Source organism: Mercenaria mercenaria, chromosome 4, assembly GCF_021730395.1.
Source record: "Mercenaria mercenaria strain notata chromosome 4, MADL_Memer_1, whole genome shotgun sequence".
Lineage (NCBI taxonomy): Eukaryota > Metazoa > Mollusca > Bivalvia > Venerida > Veneridae > Mercenaria > Mercenaria mercenaria.
The window spans coordinates 72999109-73017854 of record NC_069364.1 but is presented as its reverse complement, the minus strand read 5'-3'; the positions used below and the strand labels follow the sequence as shown (position 1 = coordinate 73017854).

Genomic DNA, 18746 nt, shown 5'->3' with positions numbered 1-18746 from the left:
TGCAACTTGACCCTGGTATCTGTGCAACTTGACCCTGGTATTGTGCAACTTGACCCTGGTATCTGTGCAACTTGACCCTGGTATCTGTGCAACTTGACCCGGGTATCTGTGCAACTTGACCCTGGTATCTGTGCAACTTGACCCTGGTATCTGTGCAACTTGACCCTGGTATCTGTGCAACTTGACCCTGGTATCTGTGCAACTTGACCCTGGTATCTGTGCAACTTGACCCGGGTATCTGTGCAACTTGACCCGGGTATCTGTGCAACTTGACCCTGGTATCTGTGCAACTTGACCCTGGTATCTGTGCAACTTGACCCTGGTATCTGTGACAATTTGTCTCATTTGAGGTACATGTAGTTGTTACAACTTAAGAAAACTCCAGTACTGTTGCACCTGAAGTTATGGAATTCGTGTTTCTTGTATTTAACCAACATACATGTAGTTCATTAAACTAGATCTATTATTTCTCACTTTGATAAAATTTCCTTATTTTGCTCACTAGACATACCTATGCTGTATTAGGAAAACATACGGAAATAGCTATAAAATGTCATTTTGATGTACTTCATTTATGCTAAGTACAATATAAAACAATTCCGATTTTATGTTCAGATTATTCATCAGACATCTTGTCATCACCTTTTCACAACTTCATGTTGAGTCATACAATGACTATCCTAGCAAGATTTAACTTTATTAAACAGCCTGTTTCCTTTTATTGGCTTAGTAATTCAGAATTGATAAATCTTGGATTCATGTCTTGAAAAATTACTCACTAAAATACTTCAAGACTGTGTTGAACCCAACAGAGATAAAACTTTGGTCCATAAAAAGTTAATGGCAACAGTATTTTTAGCTCACCTGAGCAATGCTCAGGCGAGTTATTGTGATCGCTGGATGCCCATGGTCTGTCAACATTTAGTTTGTGTATGCGATAGAGGCTGTATTTATGTCTTCCCCCTACATATTGTTTTTGCCCTGTCCGTCACACTTGATTTCCGATCCAAAACTGGAGAACCATTTGACCTAAAACCTTTAAACTTCATAGGATGGCAGGGCTTGTGGAGTAGAGGACCCCTATTGTTTTTGGGGTCACTCCATCAAAGATCAAGGTCATGGGGGCCTGAACATTGAAAACTTTTTCCAATCAATAACTTTAGAACCACTTGAAACAGAATGTTGAAACTTCATAGGGTGATTGGACATGCAGAATAGATGACCCCTATTGATTTCAGGGTCACTCTGTAAAGGTCAAGGTCACAGGGGCCTGAACATGGAAAACCATTTCCGATCAATAAAATGAGAACCACTTGACCTTCATAGGATGGTTGGCCATGCAGAGTAGATGACTCCTGTTGATTTTGGGGTCACTCTTTTAAAGGTCAAGGTCACAGGGGCCTGAACATGGAAAACCATTTCCGATCAATAACTTAAGAACCACTTGACCAAGAATGTTGAAACTTCATAAGATGATTGGACATGCTGAGTAGATAATCCTTTTTGATTTTGGGGTCACTCCATCAAAGGTCAAGGTCACAGGGGCCAGAACATGGAAATCCATTTCCCATCAGTAACTTGTGAAGCATTTGACCTAGAACGGTTAAACTTCATAGGATGATAGGAATTATGGAAGAGATGACCCCTATTTTTTTGGGGTCACTTGATCAAAGGTCAAGGTCACAGGGGTCATCTGTCTGTCACACTTCATTTTCAGTCAGTAACTGGAGAACCATTTCACCAAGAACCTTCAAACTTCATAGGATGGTAGGGCTTACAGAGTAGATGACCTCTATTATTTTTGGGGCTACTAGATCAAAGGACAAGGTCACAGGGGCCTGAACATGGAAAACCGTTTCTGATCAATAACTTGAGAACCACTTGACCCAGAATATTGAAACTTCATAGGATGATTGGACATGTAGAGAAGATGACTCCAATTGACTTTTGGGTCATTTGATCAAAGGTCAAGGTTACAGGGACCCAAACATTGAAAACAGTTTCCAATCAAAAACTTGAGAACCACTAGACCCAGAACTTCAAACTTCATAGGATGATAGGACTTACAGAGTAGATGAACCTTGGGGTCACTTGTGTAAAGGTCAAGGTCACAGGCCTGAACATTGAAAAAGCTTTGCCATCAATAACTAAAAAGCTTTGCCATCAATAACTAGAGAACCACTTTATCCAGAATGTTGAAACATCATAGGATGCTTGGACATTCAGAGTAGATGACCCCTATTGAATTTGGGGTCACTCAATCAAAGGTAAAAGTCCAGAACATGGAAAACTGTTTCCAATCCATAACTTAAGAACCATTAGGCCCAGAATGTTGAAACTTAGTTGGATGATGGACATGCCGAGTAGATGATCACTGTTGCAGCCAACCATCAGTGTCTCTTTGACTTTCGCTTCTGTCCCCTATTGACTTCTTGCCTTTTACTGTGCACTGGGGGAGACATGCGCTTTTCTACAAAAGCATCTTCTAGTTTTCAAATGATCTTCATGAAATTTGGCCAGAATGATTGCCTTGATGAAATCTACGTCAAGTTCAAATATGGGTCATCTGGGTTCAAAAACTAGGTCATCCGGTCGAATCAAAGAAAAACCTTGTGTATGCAATAGGGACTGCATTTTACACCGGATCTTCATGAAATTTATTCAGAATGTTTGTCTGAATGAAATCTAGACCAAGTTCGAGTATGGGTCATCTGGGGTCAAAAACTAGGTCACACGGTCAGATCAAAGAAAAACCTTGTGTATGCAACAGGGGCTGCATTTTACACTGGATATTCATAAAATTTAGTCAGAATGGTTGCCTTGATGAAATCTAGGTCAAGTTCGAACCTCGAATACAATTAATCTGGGGTGAAAAACTAGGTCGCTAGGTCAGATCAAAGAAAAACCTTGCATATGCAATAGGGACTGAAATTCACACTGGATCTTCATGGAATTTAATAACAATGTTTGTCTGGATGAAATCTAGGTCAAGTTCGTATATGGGTCATGTTGGGTCAAAACCTAGGTCACCCGGTCAAATCAAAGAACAAGAGGGTCATGATGACCCTGGATCGCTCACCTGGGTTACATGAGCTACATGTTTCAAATGTCAAACTGATGCTAAAATATTAAGACAGTAGGTCACAAATGGTTGCCTTGATGAAATCTAGGTCACGTTCGAACTTCGAATATGGGTAATCTGGGGTAAAAAACTAGGTCGCCAGGTCAAATGAAAGAAAAATCTTGCATATGCAATAGAGACTGCATTTCACACTGGATCTTCATGGAATTTTATAACAATGTTTGTCTGGATGAAATCTAGGTCAGGTTCGAATATGGGTCATCTGGGGTCAAAACCTAGGTCACATGAGCTACATGTTTCAAATGTCAAACTGATTCTAGAATATTAAGAAAGTAGGTCAGTAGGTCACATTCATGGTCACTGAAAGTCAGTTTTAAGATTGGTGTGTAAAACTGTACATGTCACCCAAATTTCAAGGCTGTATTAAAAAACAAGAAAGTAGGTTGGTAGGTCAAGGTCACAGTTGGGTGACCCATTATTTTTTGGGGTCATCAGGTAATCATAATTAAACAGTGTAGGAAATATGATCTGATAATTTTTTTAAGTATTTTTTCCTATATAACGCATATAACAAGTGACCCCTGGGGCGGGGCCTCTTTTCACCCCAGGGGCATAATTCGAAAATCTTGCTAGAGATCAACTAGGCAATGATATATACAAAATATCAAAGGCCAAGGCCTTGAACTTTCAGACAAGATTCTTAAAGTTTTTTCCTATAAAAGTCTATGTAAAACTTTGGACCACCAGGGCAGGGCCTCTTTCCACCCCAGGTGCATAATTTGAACAATTTAGGAGGTAGACCACTAGGCAATGCAACATACCAAATATCAGAAGTATAGGCCTTGCAGTTTCAGGCAAGAAGACTATGTAAAACTAGGGACCCCCGAGGCAGTACAGGGCAGGGCCTCTTTTCACCCCAGGGTAATAATATGACCAATCTTGGTAGTGGACCACAAGGCAATGCTTCATACCAAATATCAAAGCCCTAGGTCTTGTGGTTTCAGACAAGAAGATTTTTAAAGTTTTCCCTATATAAGTCTATATAAACCATGTGACCCCAGGGTGGGGCCATATTTGACCCTAGGGGGATAATTTGAACAATCTTGGTAGAGGACCTCTAGATGATGCTACATACCAAATATCAAAGCCCTAGGTCCTGTGGTTTTGGACAAGATTTTTAAAGTTTTTCCTTCCAGTTGCCATGGCAACCAGAATTCTGCATGGATTTCAATTCTTTGGGCAATTTTGAAAGGGGGCCACCCAAGGATCATTCCTGTGAAGTTTGGTATAAATCTGCCCAGTGGTTTTGAAGTCAGAAGATTTCTTTTAGAAATTGTTGACGCACGACAGACATCCAGCGGTCACAAAAGCTCACCTTGAGCTAAAAACCTTGTTAATGCAATAGGGGCTGCATTTTACACTGGATATTCATAAAATTTAGTCAGAATGGTTGCCTTGATAAAATCTAGATCAAGTTCAAAATTTGGGTAATCTTGGGTCAAAAACTAGGTCGCTAGGTCAAATCAAAGAACAAGACGGTCATGATGACCCTGGATTGCTCACCTGAGTAATATGAGCTACATGTTTCAAATGTCAAACTGATGATAAAATATTAAGAAAGTCAGTAGGTCACATTCATAGTCAATGAAATTCAGTTTTACGATTTGTGTGCAAAACTGTGTATGTCATCAAAATTTCAAGGCTGTATCTTAAAAAACAAGAAAGTAGGTCAGTAGGTCAAGGTCACAGTCAACTGACATCATATTACTTGGGGTCATCAGGTAATTATAATTAAACAGTCTCGGAAATAGGATCAGATGATTTTATAAGTATTTTTCCTATATAACTCACATAATAACTAAGTGACCTCAGGGCGGGGCCTCTTTTAACCCCAGGGGCATAATTTGAACAATTTTGGTAGAGCACTACTAGACAATGCATCATACCAAATATCAAAAGCCTAGGTCGTATGGTTTTAGACAAGAAGAGTTTTAGAACGTTTTCCTATATAAGTCTATATAAAACTTGGGACCCCCAGGGCAGGGCCTCTTTTCACCCAAAGGGTGCAATTTGAATAATTTTGGTTCAGGACCATAAGACAATGCTACAAACCAAATATCAAAGGTCTCGTGTTGTGGTTTCAGACAAGAAGATTTTTAAACTTTTATAGCTCACCTGTCACATAGTGACAAGGTGAGCTTTTGTGATCACCCTTCCTCCGTCGTCAGTCCGTCCGTGTGTCCGTGCGTCCGTCAACAATTTCTTGTCTGCACGATAGTGGTTTCATTTATGATTTTATTTTAACCAAACTTGCATACAACTTGTATCACCATAAGATCTCGGTTCCTTTCTTGAACTGGCCAGATCCCATTATGGGTTCCAGAGTTATGGTCCCTGAAAGGGCCAAAATGAGCTATTTTGACCTTGTCTGCACAATAGCAGCTTTATAATTTGATTTTTACCAAACTGGCACACAACTTGTATCACCATAAGATCTTGGTTCCTTTCTTGAACTGGCCAGCTTTCAATATGGGTTCCAGAGTTATGGCCCCTGAAAGGGCCAGAATTAGCTATTTGGACCTTGTCTGCACAATAGCAGCTTCATTTATGATTTTATTTTAACCAAACTTGTACACAACTTGTGTCACCATAAGATCTTGGATCCTTTCTTCAACTGGCGAAATTCCTTTATGGGTTCCAGAGTTATGGCCCCTGAAAGGGCCAGAATTAGCTATTTTGACCTTGTCTGCACAATAGCAGCTTCATTTATGATTTGAATTTAATCAAACTTGCACAAAACTTGTGTCACCATAAGATCTCGGTTCCTTTTTTAAACCAGCCAGATCCCTTAATGGGTTCCAGAGTTATGGCCCCTGAAAGGGCCAGAATTAGCTATTTTGACCTTGTCTGCACAATAGCAGCTTCATTTATGATTTGATTTTAACCAAACTTGCACACAACTTGTATTACCACAAGATCTTGGTTCCTTTCTTGAACTGGCCAGATTCCATCATGGGTTCCAGAGTTATGGCCCCTTAAAGGTCCAGAATTGGCAATTTTGGCTTTTGCAGCCATATAGATACTTCATTTATGGTTTTATTTGATACAAACTTCCAAATTATCTTCAACAACAATAAATCTTGGATTCCATGACAAATCAGATCCAATCGTAGGTTCCAGAGTTATTTTATATCTGATTACCTCCCCTGATAGTTATCAAAATGGATTTATATCAGTAAGTACAGTACTTATTTGAAATTTCATTATTGTCATTAGCTGGACTGAGCCAATCAGGGTAGATAACTATAGACTGATTTTATGTCAAATTACCTCCCTTTATTTCAAATTAAAATGGGTATATCTCCGTAACTAATGAAGATACTGATCTGAAATTTCATTTATGTCAACAGATTTATTTGGCAGATCCTTTTGTTCACTTACAATAATTGTTTTTTTTAATTACTTCCCTTTTACGTTACTATAAATAGCTTATTTTTAGTAACTTTTTTATTATTAGCTGTAGGGAAAAACCGAGACCACTTTTCTGTGGTACAACATGGATGGTACCTCCAATTTTTAGGTGTATTTTGACATATCTGTACCTTGTAAGAATTTTGTTTTCGTTTTGGTTAAATTTCTTCCCTTTGTTGTTCCTGTCCTTTGGACTTAGATATTTTTTCTGAGGACCTTCTTGTCCTCAAGTGCAATGATAACAGGTAAGCGATATAGGGCCATCATGGCCCTCTTGTTTCCTATATAAGTCTATGTAAAACCTGGGACCCCCGGGGCGGGGCCATATTTGACCCTAAGGGGATAATTTGAACAGTCTTGGTAGAGAACCACTAGATGATGCTACATACCAAATATCAAAGCCCTAGGCCATGTGGTTTTGTACAAGAAGATTTTCAAAGTTTTCCCTATATAAATCTACATAAACCATGTGACCCCCGGGGCGGGGCCATATTTGACCCTAGGGGGATAATTTGAACAATTTTGGTAGAGGACCACTAGATGATGCTACATACCAAATATCAAAGCCCTAGGCCATGTGGTTTTGTACAAGAAGATTTTCAAAGTTTTCCCTATATAAGTCTATATAAACCATGTGACCCCCAGGGCGGGGCCATATTTGACCCTAGGGGGATAATTTGAACAATTTTGGTAGAGGACCACTAGATGATGCTACACACCAGATATCAAAGCCCTAGGCCCTGTGGTTTTGGACAAGAAGATTTTTAAAGTTTTTCCTTTTGGTTGCCATGGCAACCGGAGTTCTGCATGGAATTCAATTCTTTGAACACATTCCTGTGAAGTTTGGTGTAATTCTGCCCAGTGGTTTTCAAGAAGATTTTTTTTAGAAAATGTTGATGGACGGACGACGCACGACACACATTGAGCGGTCACAAAAGCTCACTATGAGCCTTTGGCTCAGGTGAGCTAAAAACCTTGTGAATGCAATAGGGGCTACATAATAATTACATTTTAAGCAGGATATTCATGGAATTTGATCAAAATGTTTGCTTTGATGAAATCTATGTCAAGTTCAAATATGGGTCATGTTGGGTAAAAAACTAGGTGACCTGGTCAAATCAAAGAATAACCTTGTGTAGTGCAATAGGGGCTGCCTTTTTCAATTGATCTTCATGAAATTTGATCAGAATGTTTGTCTTGATGAAATCTAGGTCAAGTTCAAATAGGGGTCAAGAACTAGGTCACCCAGTAAAATCAAAGAATAACCTTGTGTATGCACTAGTGGCTCCATTTTTAGTGGATCTTCATAAAATTTGATCAAAAAGTCTTGATGACAGCTAGATAGAGTTCAAATATGGGTCATGTTGGGTCAAAAACTAGGTCACCTGATCAAATCAAAGAAATACCTTGCCTATGCAAAAAATGGTCACATTTTAAGCAGGATATTCATTAAATTAGATCAAAATGTTTCTTTTGATGCAATCTAGGGCAGGTTCAAATATGTGTCATCTTGGATAAAAAGTAGGTCAACCAATCAAATCAAAGAAATACCTTGTGTATGCATTAGGGGCTGCATTTTAGACTGGATATCCATTAAAGTTTATCAGGCTGTTTGTCTGGGCAAAATCTGTTAGGTTAAAATATGGGTCATCTTGGGTAGTTAACCCCGTCAAATAAAAAAAATAGCTTGTGTAAGCGTTAGGGGCTGCACTTTAGACTGGATATTTATGAAGTCTGATCCTGCCGATTGTTTTGATGAAATCTAGGTCAGGTTCAAATATGGGTCATCTTGGGCCAAAAAAAAGGTCAACTGGTCAACTGGTCAAATCAAAGAAGTACCTTGTTCTAGCTGTTCTCAGGTGAGCGACTTAGGACCCTTTGGTCTTCTTGTTTATGCTAATAATTAGCTGATGTCTTTCCAATGCAGTGAGAACAGAATTGACTTCCATACATGCAAGTTAACAAATGGAACTCTCATACTTTTTAATATTTTATTCATTGTCTATGGTACACAACATTTTGTGACATGATTATAGCGCTAATAACAATTATAATAACATTAACATAATGTATGCACTGTCACTGAAAAATAAACCAATGATTTATGCTCTGTAATATCAACAACAAAATCTACCATCAACAATAATGTCACACCCAGTAATCTAGAGTAGTCTCCCCTGGTGTAGTTAATGTAGAAATCTTTGTAGAAATACTGATCATCGTTGCCAGGGAATATGTGCATTATGACTACCTAGAAACATACTGTAGGCTTAGAGCTTGTCTGGCAAAAATTTACAAAAAGCTAGAAAGCAAACAATTTTGAAGAACCTGTTAAATATTTAACCCTTATCCTGCTAAATTTCTATAATGAACTTGTCCATCTGTGAATTTGGACAGTACCATTAACTGTTAAAAGGGGTGCTCACCAAAAAGATTACTGACCGATTAGCAAACAGTGCAGATCTTGATCAGACTGCACAGATGTGCAGGCTGATCATGATCTACACTGATTGCAAAGGCAGAACCAATCGCGTCTAGCATTCTAAGGGTTAACAGGTTACATTGACTTAGTTATTAAAGTGATACATAGAGAGAATACTCGTTTTTCAATAAAATACAATCACCTAATGAAGTGTACTAAACTATTAATGTATCGTACAATCTGTAAGTATTATGTCTGCCATACTTTAATATATATAGTGAATACTAAATTACTGCTATGGCACTAGACTTCTGTATCATCCGGTAGTTAACTCAATGTATGGTGACTAGCATTTCATTGTTCTTTAATTTGAACACTAAATTTATTATGTGTGTGCTTTATAAATATAATTCTCAAAAGTAATAAATAAAATTATTAAAGCTACAAAACAGCATACAGGTAAGATGGCCAAGGTGTATAGTGTTTACTGGATATCCAACTTAAATTTGATCAGATATGTCTTCAAAAGGTATTACAACATTTCCTCAAACAGTTATCATCTTGCCTGTTACAAAGCCTTTTCAACAATAGTTAAATTCTTCTGTACAATGTTATAATTTCTAATTAATACTGTACAGAAAGTCCATGCATGCGAACAAAACAACAGAAGCAAAATAAAATCTATCAGAATGCATGCTTGTTAATAAATGTATGTAACAATATTTACTTTTGTTGACCTTGCTCATTCATTTAACCTTTGATTTACTAATGACATATTATAATTTATGTAACAATAAACCATCTAACTAAAGCAAGTGGTATACCAAATATGTCAGAGAAAATAGAATTATCTGTTTTGTCTCTTCACTCAATTTGCTTAAAACATGACGTGCTCAATTTATCTTTTAAACCTATACAATAAAACCTACACATAATGATCTTGCTGAGAAGAGCCAGAAAGTGGTCTTAGTGTGCAGGCTGTCTGAATTCACAACTTAATTTTCAGTCCATCTATCAGATTAAATCTGACCTTAAAATATGGGTCTCTGATTAAGAGAGGATCCTCAGCACAGGTCTGATTGCATAAGCTTTTCTAATATTATACAGGCGAACTTCATTAACTCGAACTCGACGGGACCAGCAAAATTCATTCGAGTGATCTGTTGTTCGAGTTATCGAACAAAATTCATTATACTGGGATTTTTCCGTGGCCTGACGACGAGTTCGAGATGGGTGATGTACGAATTATCCGAGTTCGAGTTAACGAAGTTTGACTGTACTGAACAGTTTATCTCTAAGTGTTAATTTGTAAGAAACTCCAAGTTTATAAAAAGCATAGAATATATAGCACATAATATATCAATAATTCCAGTCTTGTAGTCACAGTCAACTATACAATCTGTAATATTACTGCTATAAACACAGAAATGGCTACATATAACCAGTGTATAGATATAACTTAAATATATACATTGTATGTGTATAGATAGATGCATATTTACAAAGTTAATTTGAAGAAGCTAACAAAAAATCTTGATGCACATTAAATGAACAAAGTATAAAGACAAAAAGGTGAAAAAAAGAAGACATTTGGTCACTTTATCAACAACTTGTAAAAACATTTATACATAAATACTACATAACAATGGTGGAAAAAATCTTAATGAAGACTGCAAGAGCTATGTGTGCATGTTTCTTTACCCAATGATGAAGACTACAAGATATACTTCAAGTATAGTGAATAAATACACAGTATTATATATACATGTACATAGTCTCAGTTGCACCACATTTTGCATATATTATTGCTCCAACTACCGTAAACATTTGAATATATTACGTATGTTTTTTACTATTTTTTCATTTTTACAAGGGAGTGTGCATTATACACCAAAGTAGGGCTTCATACATTTTTTCTTAGTTTGATAGCATGTAAATATCACCGAAAATCAGACAATTTTTGTGAGCTGTCTGGTGTTTACGTTATATGCATCTCCTATGGAAGAGAGTGCTTTCGGCTAGGTCTAAAAGCAGGTAAGCTACCGAACCTATGGTGATATACTATACAGATGGTTTTAATTGCATATTTTCTTTTTTAATTTCTAATTTATAATTTATCATTTAAGCAGCCATGTGTTCAAGATATCGGTCAATTGCCATACATATCAAACAGCGATGGATAATGGGCCAATTATTACTGATCAATACAGTCGACCACACATTGTTTAAAAAAAAAAAAAAACACTTCTCCTTTGATGCCCGTAATTATGCAATATTTGTTTGCATGTATAAAGCTTGCTGAGGTGTTGACAGTTTGAGAAAGTGTCATGTTCTCAGAGCACCTATAATTACTGATGACATTTTTAGATGTCTGTAACCAGTTAAGTGCGATTTTCATGCGAAGTTGTTGTTGCACAAGATAGAAATGGCCGATTGTAAACAAAACTCTCAGACTGATTTTCCATGCATATTATATTCCAATGTATGTGTTGTCCCAAGATTCTGATACAAGATTGGGGGTGCGTAATATACATGCTAGCGTAATATATTCAAGTTTTTACGGTAGTTATTGTCACAGAAAATTTTTTCTTACTGAAGTTGCATGCCCCAAAGATATAAACTTGTTTTTTAAACAGTTTGTAACCCTGTATGAACTGTTTGTTTAATATAAGTTGATCTTTATTTGTATATTTTGAAGTACATTTACATTCCTTATCCTTGATATTTTGGTTAGTACACTGGATGGTTTTTAAACGAACTTTACAGACTCTACAACTTGTTTTATAAATAAAAACAGCCCAGACCTCAAAAATCTCTTTGATTTTACCTTTGGAAACTGCTAGTAAATCAAAGTACTTTTGAAAGTTGAAAACTTTGACATAGATCTCAAGTCCTTTCTTGGTCTGTATTTCAGCTCAAATGAATTATTCTGCTGTGTGTAAAAGTAATTAAGCTCTCAGTTATAGGGTGTTTCTAACCCAGATTACAATGGTCATTTATAAGGAATAAAGCCTATATAAAATAAAAAAAACACATCTCAGAACAAGAGCACCGCCTTGCGGGTGCTGACGCTCATCTGATTTTTTTTGTGTAATAGAAATATTGTCCTACCCATGATTTTCTAAGTCTAAAAAGGGCCATCATTCTTGCAAAAAGCAGGATAGAGTTATGTTTCTTGATGTTCAGTGTCCACTTATGATGGTGAAAAACTGTTGCAAGTTTTAAAGCAATAGCTTTGATAGTTTATGAGAAAAGTTGACTTAAACATAATACTCAACCAAGAAAATGATTTTCTAAGTCCAAAAGGGGCAATAATTATTGCAAAAAGCAGGATGGAGTTATGTTGCTTGCTGTACAGGGTCAGCTTATGATGGTCAACAAGTGTTGCAAGTTTCAAAGCAATAGCTTTTGTAGTTTAAGAGAAAAAGTTGACCAAAACATAAAACTTAACCAAGAAATCTGATATTTTCTAAGTCCAAAAGGGGCCATAAATCTTGCAAAAAGCAGGATGGAGTTATGTTTCTTGCTGTACAGGGTCAACTTATGATGGTGAACAAGTGTTGCAAGTTTTAAAGCAATAGCTTTGATAGTTTAGGATAAAAGCTGACCTAAACATAAAACTTAACCAAGAAAACTGATTTTCTAAGTCCAAAAGGGGCAATAAATCTTGCAAAAAGCAAGATGGAGTTATGTTTCTTGATGTACAGGGTCTGCTTATGATGGTGAACAAGTATTTTAAGTTTCAAAGCAATAGCTTTGATAGTTTAGGAGAAAAGTTGACCTAAACATAAAACTTAACCAAGAAATCTGATATTTTCTAAGTACAAAAGGGGCCATAAATCTTGCAAAAAGCAAGATGGAGTTATGTTTCTTGTTGTACAGGGTCAGCTTATGATGGTGAACAAGTATTCCAAGTTTCAAAGCAATAGCTTTGATAGTTTAGGAGAAAAGCTGACCTAAACATAAAACTTAACCAGGCAACGCCGACGCAGATGCCGACGCCGACGCCGACGCCGACAACCGCTCAAGTGATGACAATAACTCATCATTTTTTTTCAAAAAATCAGATGAGCTAAAAATGGCTGGCTTTAAGGCTAGCAGCTTTCCCCTCATGTATCTTTGGACTGGAAGAAATACAAGATGAATCGTATCAGAAGAATTCTATAAAGTTTAGGAATTGACACAAGCATGTAGAAGAGTAAAAAAACACTAATATCACAATAATATTTCTAAGTTATCTCATATAAATATGATCAAAACATGCTCAAACTCGCACTCAGTCAACAAGGGTGTTCACAGCTACAATATCCCACAGTCAGAGTGTCACAATTTTAATGTCCCCAATTCACATTCAATCAGCAAGGGTGATCACTGTTACAAAGTCCCCAACTCCTACTCAATTAGCAGGGACCGTCCAAGTTACAATGCCCCAAATGCACATTCAGCAAATGTTCATAGTTAGTGTTCATCAATGACGCCATTTCTGATTGCACAAGTTCATCATTTATGTATATATATATATATAAACTACTAACATGTACATACTAAACATGGTATCAAACTTTACATAGATCACTTCAAATGTTTCATAAACCAATGATTACCACCGAATTTCTACATGCTTGGAAAGAACACATTCAATAACCAACACCATCAAATCTACCGTAAGTTACATACAGCAGTAACGTAACTACACGGAGCAAGAAATTTCAACTTACAAATCACACACTCTACAATATATCTACGTTTTAGTGTTCTCACTTTTTCATCAAAAATGAATTATTTAACACTAAAAAATCAACAGAAAAAAAAAAGAATACATGGAAAGAAAAATAATAATCTTACTGTAGTTCTGCATGTTCAATGAAATGGAAGTAATGGCGTAAAGTTATGCATCCGTATATTGTGGGATAACGCCTTAGCATAAACAAACGAAAATTATCCTATGAATTAAGGGTAAGAGAGGGGTAAATTTACTACAAACTACAATACTACTACCCTTCTTAAGATAAAAATAGTTTAATACTGGCATAAGAAAAAAATTCCAAATATCTTGAAAGCAACTTGAAATCTGCAGATCTTTTAATCATGTGTGAATACAGACATATACATTGCACTTCATCTTGTAACAGAAAATACATTTATTTAAAACAGTGAACAGTTTCATTAAAATCTACAATGTAGAAAATTTTCAGCTGATGTATCCCAGACTCCCATTACAAAACCTTTCTAGAGGTCCAAATTTTTCAAATTTGTCTTGCAAATAGTTCAGCACATGACCTTATCTTTTTCATTTCTAACATTTTCTTTGTACATCTTTAAAGTTAGGACAATTCAAACCTAAATCAAATTCTACATTGCAGAATGAACTGTGATTCAAACATACAGAACTACTTATAAGTATTTGAAAATTCCCATTTTCTTTTCAATAATATTCTGGTTGAAAGTCATCTACGCAGGATAGGAAATGTAAAATTTGACGCATAAAATGGATAACTAATAGCATGCTAATTTCATATCCTCACTATTTCATTCAAAGTATCCAAACTGATCATCAAAGTGCTAATGAAATCATGGGCTAATACAAGTACATTTACAGTTATTCAACTGAATGTGTTAAATATAAATTTCAATACCAGAATAAGTTTGAAAATTTTACGAAGAGCTTGAACATCAAAGTACACATTCCAGCCAAATCTAGAATTTCTTTCGAACAAAACAGAGTAACAATGAAATGACCAAACTTTCCATAGCTCTAGTCTGAAGTTATTAAACACTTAATATTGCATAAACTATTTGGCTTCTTTCCATTTGTTAAGGTTGCTTTAGGGAAAAAAATAACATTTTCACATTACCTGAAAAATGGTTTGAACACCAAATCATGGATCACATTAATCAAAGCTAGCTAAATATGGAATGTAAAAATTATGTGAATAAAGATGATCATATATATATAATTTGCATACTTCAAATACTTTATGAACTTTCAAATACACTGTAATTTCACTGAACATAAACTGAACTTTGTTACCTGAAGCTAGAAACAAAAATTATACGAGTTTTTTTGTGTGTATGAACACTGTGACGGTATTTCCTCATACTGTTTGTAATGATCAATTTTTCCCTCTGACATATTAACCAGGTATTTACCAGTGTTTAATTTCATGAACTTGCTCATGAAATCGCCATATTAAAATTGATAATAATAAAAATACACAGTCCCAAAGTAGTGAATATTTAACAGAATTAAGTAAGTGTAGTTTCCAAGAAGAATTCTTGACAGGAGACTTTACTCCGATAATTATCACACGAACTGCTTCAAGAGATTCACGAGCGTGTCACATGTCATTATTGCTGTTACTGACATCTTCAGAAGCAATGTTCCCCCGTCATTAACATGACTATGATGAAAATCTCTCATTACAATCCTGAGCTTGCTTGGAATTATGCCAGCATAACATATCTGAAAAACATTCATAGACTAGAGTTGCTTTTGAGAAAAGCGCATGTCTCCCACAACTGCCTAATCATCTAAATAGCAAGTCAGTCTTTATATATTGTTTACTCACTTCTTCTTCTTCTTGTCGTTTACTGTTTACTCACTAAAAATACACCTTTGAAGAGTAAAAAGGCCGATTTTGGGTAATTCAAGGGCCATAATTCTGGAGTGCCTCAGACGATTTGGCTAGTTGATGAACCTGGCCAAAGAGTTATGGTCAAAAATATTTGGTTCAAGTTTGGTGAAGATCGGATGAGAAATGTTGGACTTAGAGCGCGGACGAGAGTAAAACGGCCGATTTTCCGTAATTCAATGGCCATAATTCCAAAGTGCCTGGGCTGATTTGGCTAGTTACCGAACTTGGCCGAGGACTTATGGTCAAACACATTTTGTTCAAGTTTGGTGATGATTGGATGAGAAATGTTTGACTAAGAGCACGGACAAGAGTAAAAAGGCCGATTTTCGGTAATTCAAGGGCCATAAATCCAAAGTGCCTTGACCGATTTGGCTCATTATCGAACTTGCCCTTCTAGAGCGCATGCACATTCATCAAGCCAAAAGGACTCCTAGACTACTCAGATTGCATGCATATTCCTGGAGCCAGAAGAACTCCTATACTACTCGTGAGTAGTATAGGGGTCCTTTTGGCTCCAGGAATGCGCCTAAAATCTGAGCGTTTTTCGGTAATTCAAGGGCCATAATTCTGAAGTGCCTGGGCCGATTTGGCTAGTTATCGAACTTGGCCGAGGACTTATCGACACACACATTTTGTTCAAGTTTGGTGAAGATCGGATGAGAAATGTTCGACTTAGAGTGCGGACAAGCTTTGTGACAGACAGACACACAGACTGGAGTAAATCAATATGTCTCCCACACCACTGTGTGGTGGGAGACATAAGTGACCAGGATATTAAGAATCCTGAAAAACATTCAGTGCAGTGACAAAAGTTTACATCACATAGTCGAACTATTTAATGATGGATAATGTGCCTACAAATCTTCCATTTCTATCAATTCTTATCTTTGATATCACATAACATCCCACAGACTATAAAAGAAATAAACAAGCTTTTTCTGTACGTTTTATAAAGACTTGCATCAAACTTTCTCTATAACTTGTTTATTCAAATGAAAAAAAAAAAACAAAAAAAAAAAAACATTTAAATTTTAATCTAACTATAAATTTAAGCAATTACAGCATGTTTGCTTATAATTAGAAGTATGAGCATTAATTACTCACCACTAATACACACATCACATGCATTCATATAGGACAGTCTCACAATGCTCCAAATGGATCATTTGGTTGGCTTTGGGAAACAGGTGGTCTAGGCTGCGCCATGCCCATGGGTACCATCCCTGGTCTCACAGCTCCATACATTGGTTGTCCCATACCCATGCCCATCTGGGGCATACTAGTCATGGGCATGCCTGTCATAGGAGCCATCTGACCCATCATTGGTGCTCCAACCATACCTGGTTGCTGTAAATAAAGGGAGAAAGGGTACAGTAATAGCAATTATGTTTTTTGTTGTTGGTTTCTTATCACAACAACATATTGGGTTATATGACAATTTTTCAGCTTTTTAATTATTAAAGAGAAAGGTTCTGTGTCCCTCAAAATGGATGGATGGTTAACAGAGTACAGTCACAGCCCTTCTAGAAGCCAGCTCCTGCCTCCCAAACAGTTTCAAACCTGTGGTCAGGCTGAGCCATTGACTGGATGTCTAAATCATGATCTACAAAACTGTCAGTAACTTGACATATTACAATGTAATATGCATGTCTGAAATACTTTTTATGTAGTTATGTTTTTATAGTATAAATCTGCAAAGATAACAGTGTTATTATACCATACCATCATTGGTTGCATTCCCGGCTGACCATATCCCATCTGCATGCCTGGCATCTAAAATACATACAAATTGTCAACATCAATTTTGTGTAAATTTTTTATATCACCCATTCTCAAGACTTGCTACACCAATCAACAGCAGAGTTGATGCAATAAACAGAATGAAACACATTTATGATCTATCTATAAGGCACATCAACCACCAACAACTGCAAAATTATCATGAAGCACCTTTTCCAACCCAGGAGTACATAAGTCAATAAACTTGATGCAATCTTTCCTATACAATCCTGCACAACCCTCAAAATGTCTGTTGGATTACAGTATTTGTTTGTTTGATTTCTTGGCATTTTATCAACAGTTTTAAAAGTTAAACCCAGGGTCCATGGATTTCAAGAAAGTTTTAGCTTGTTCACTAATTGCTCAAGTGAGCTAAAAATTCAAAATTTTGCATGGGTCAGAATTTTACCGAGAGAAATATACATTTTTGGTCATAAAAAGGACACTTTCAAAGATATCTCAAACTTTTTGAAAAGATCTTCATTCCACCCCTTCAGATTTAATATGATTTGCAACTACCTGAATCTAGTAAAATAATGCCAAAACTTGAGAAAAAGTATTAACAGTAAGTGGACAACAACAAGAGTAATCAGTATTATTTACTGTCACTTATCTAAAATGTAACAGTTAATCGTACATATATATATATATATATATATATATATATATATATATATATATATATATATATATATATATATTGGGACGTGCTTATAAAAATCGTATCAATGCTTAACGTTGGGCATGTAAAAGAACCAAAAGAACTGCTTTAGTTCATTTGTATCTCAGAAATTCTTCAATTGAAATTATACGACTGAAATTTACAAACGCGTAGATTTATTTAACAACGCTTGTGCAAAATTTATCTATTTATGATCGGAATATGTGTATCCCAATATATATATATACATATATATATATATATATATATATATATATATATATATATATATATATATATTTTCTTGTTTCTCTATCACATGTTTTAATTCATGAGAAAAGTAGCACTTACAGTTGCCTGTGGATAAGTGGGCTGAGCCCAAGTAGTTGCCTGTGACATTTGGGTTGGAGCCCAATTATTTCCACCAGTCTTTTTCTGATCTGTTTTAGGCTGCCACTGATGCTGTGCCCTAATTAAAGAAGAACAGTTTCAGTATATTCAATGGAAACAAATTTGACATTATTTACAAAGCATTTCTGGTGATATTTTTAAAAAGTGATTCAAGCCTCACATGGAATTATCCATCTTGCATTTTTTTTTTTTTTAAGTTCAACTTATGAGGCATTATTACTAGGGATGGGAACGAATACTGAAATCAATATTCGATTTGCCATATTCGAATATTCAGCTTGTGTA

The 18746-nt window shown here is 36.1% G+C and overlaps 1 protein-coding gene across 8 annotated transcripts in view; it reads right to left on the bottom strand.

Moving 5' to 3' along the window:
- Positions 1-8530: 8530 nt before the first annotated feature.
- Positions 8531-18746, bottom strand: part of LOC123552137 (phosphatidylinositol-binding clathrin assembly protein LAP-like) — a 48103-nt gene continuing 37887 nt past the window's right edge. For all 8 annotated transcript variants that reach the window (XM_045341547.2, XM_045341553.2, XM_045341552.2 and 5 more), the window contains 4 exons: positions 18402-18519; positions 17333-17383; positions 16715-16957; positions 8531-15438 (listed from right to left, as the gene is read on the bottom strand). In XM_045341547.2, coding sequence (XP_045197482.2) covers positions 16754-16957; positions 17333-17383; positions 18402-18519 — 373 coding nt within the window. In that variant the 3' untranslated portion in view covers positions 8531-15438; positions 16715-16753. The remainder of the gene's footprint in view (positions 15439-16714; positions 16958-17332; positions 17384-18401; positions 18520-18746) is intronic.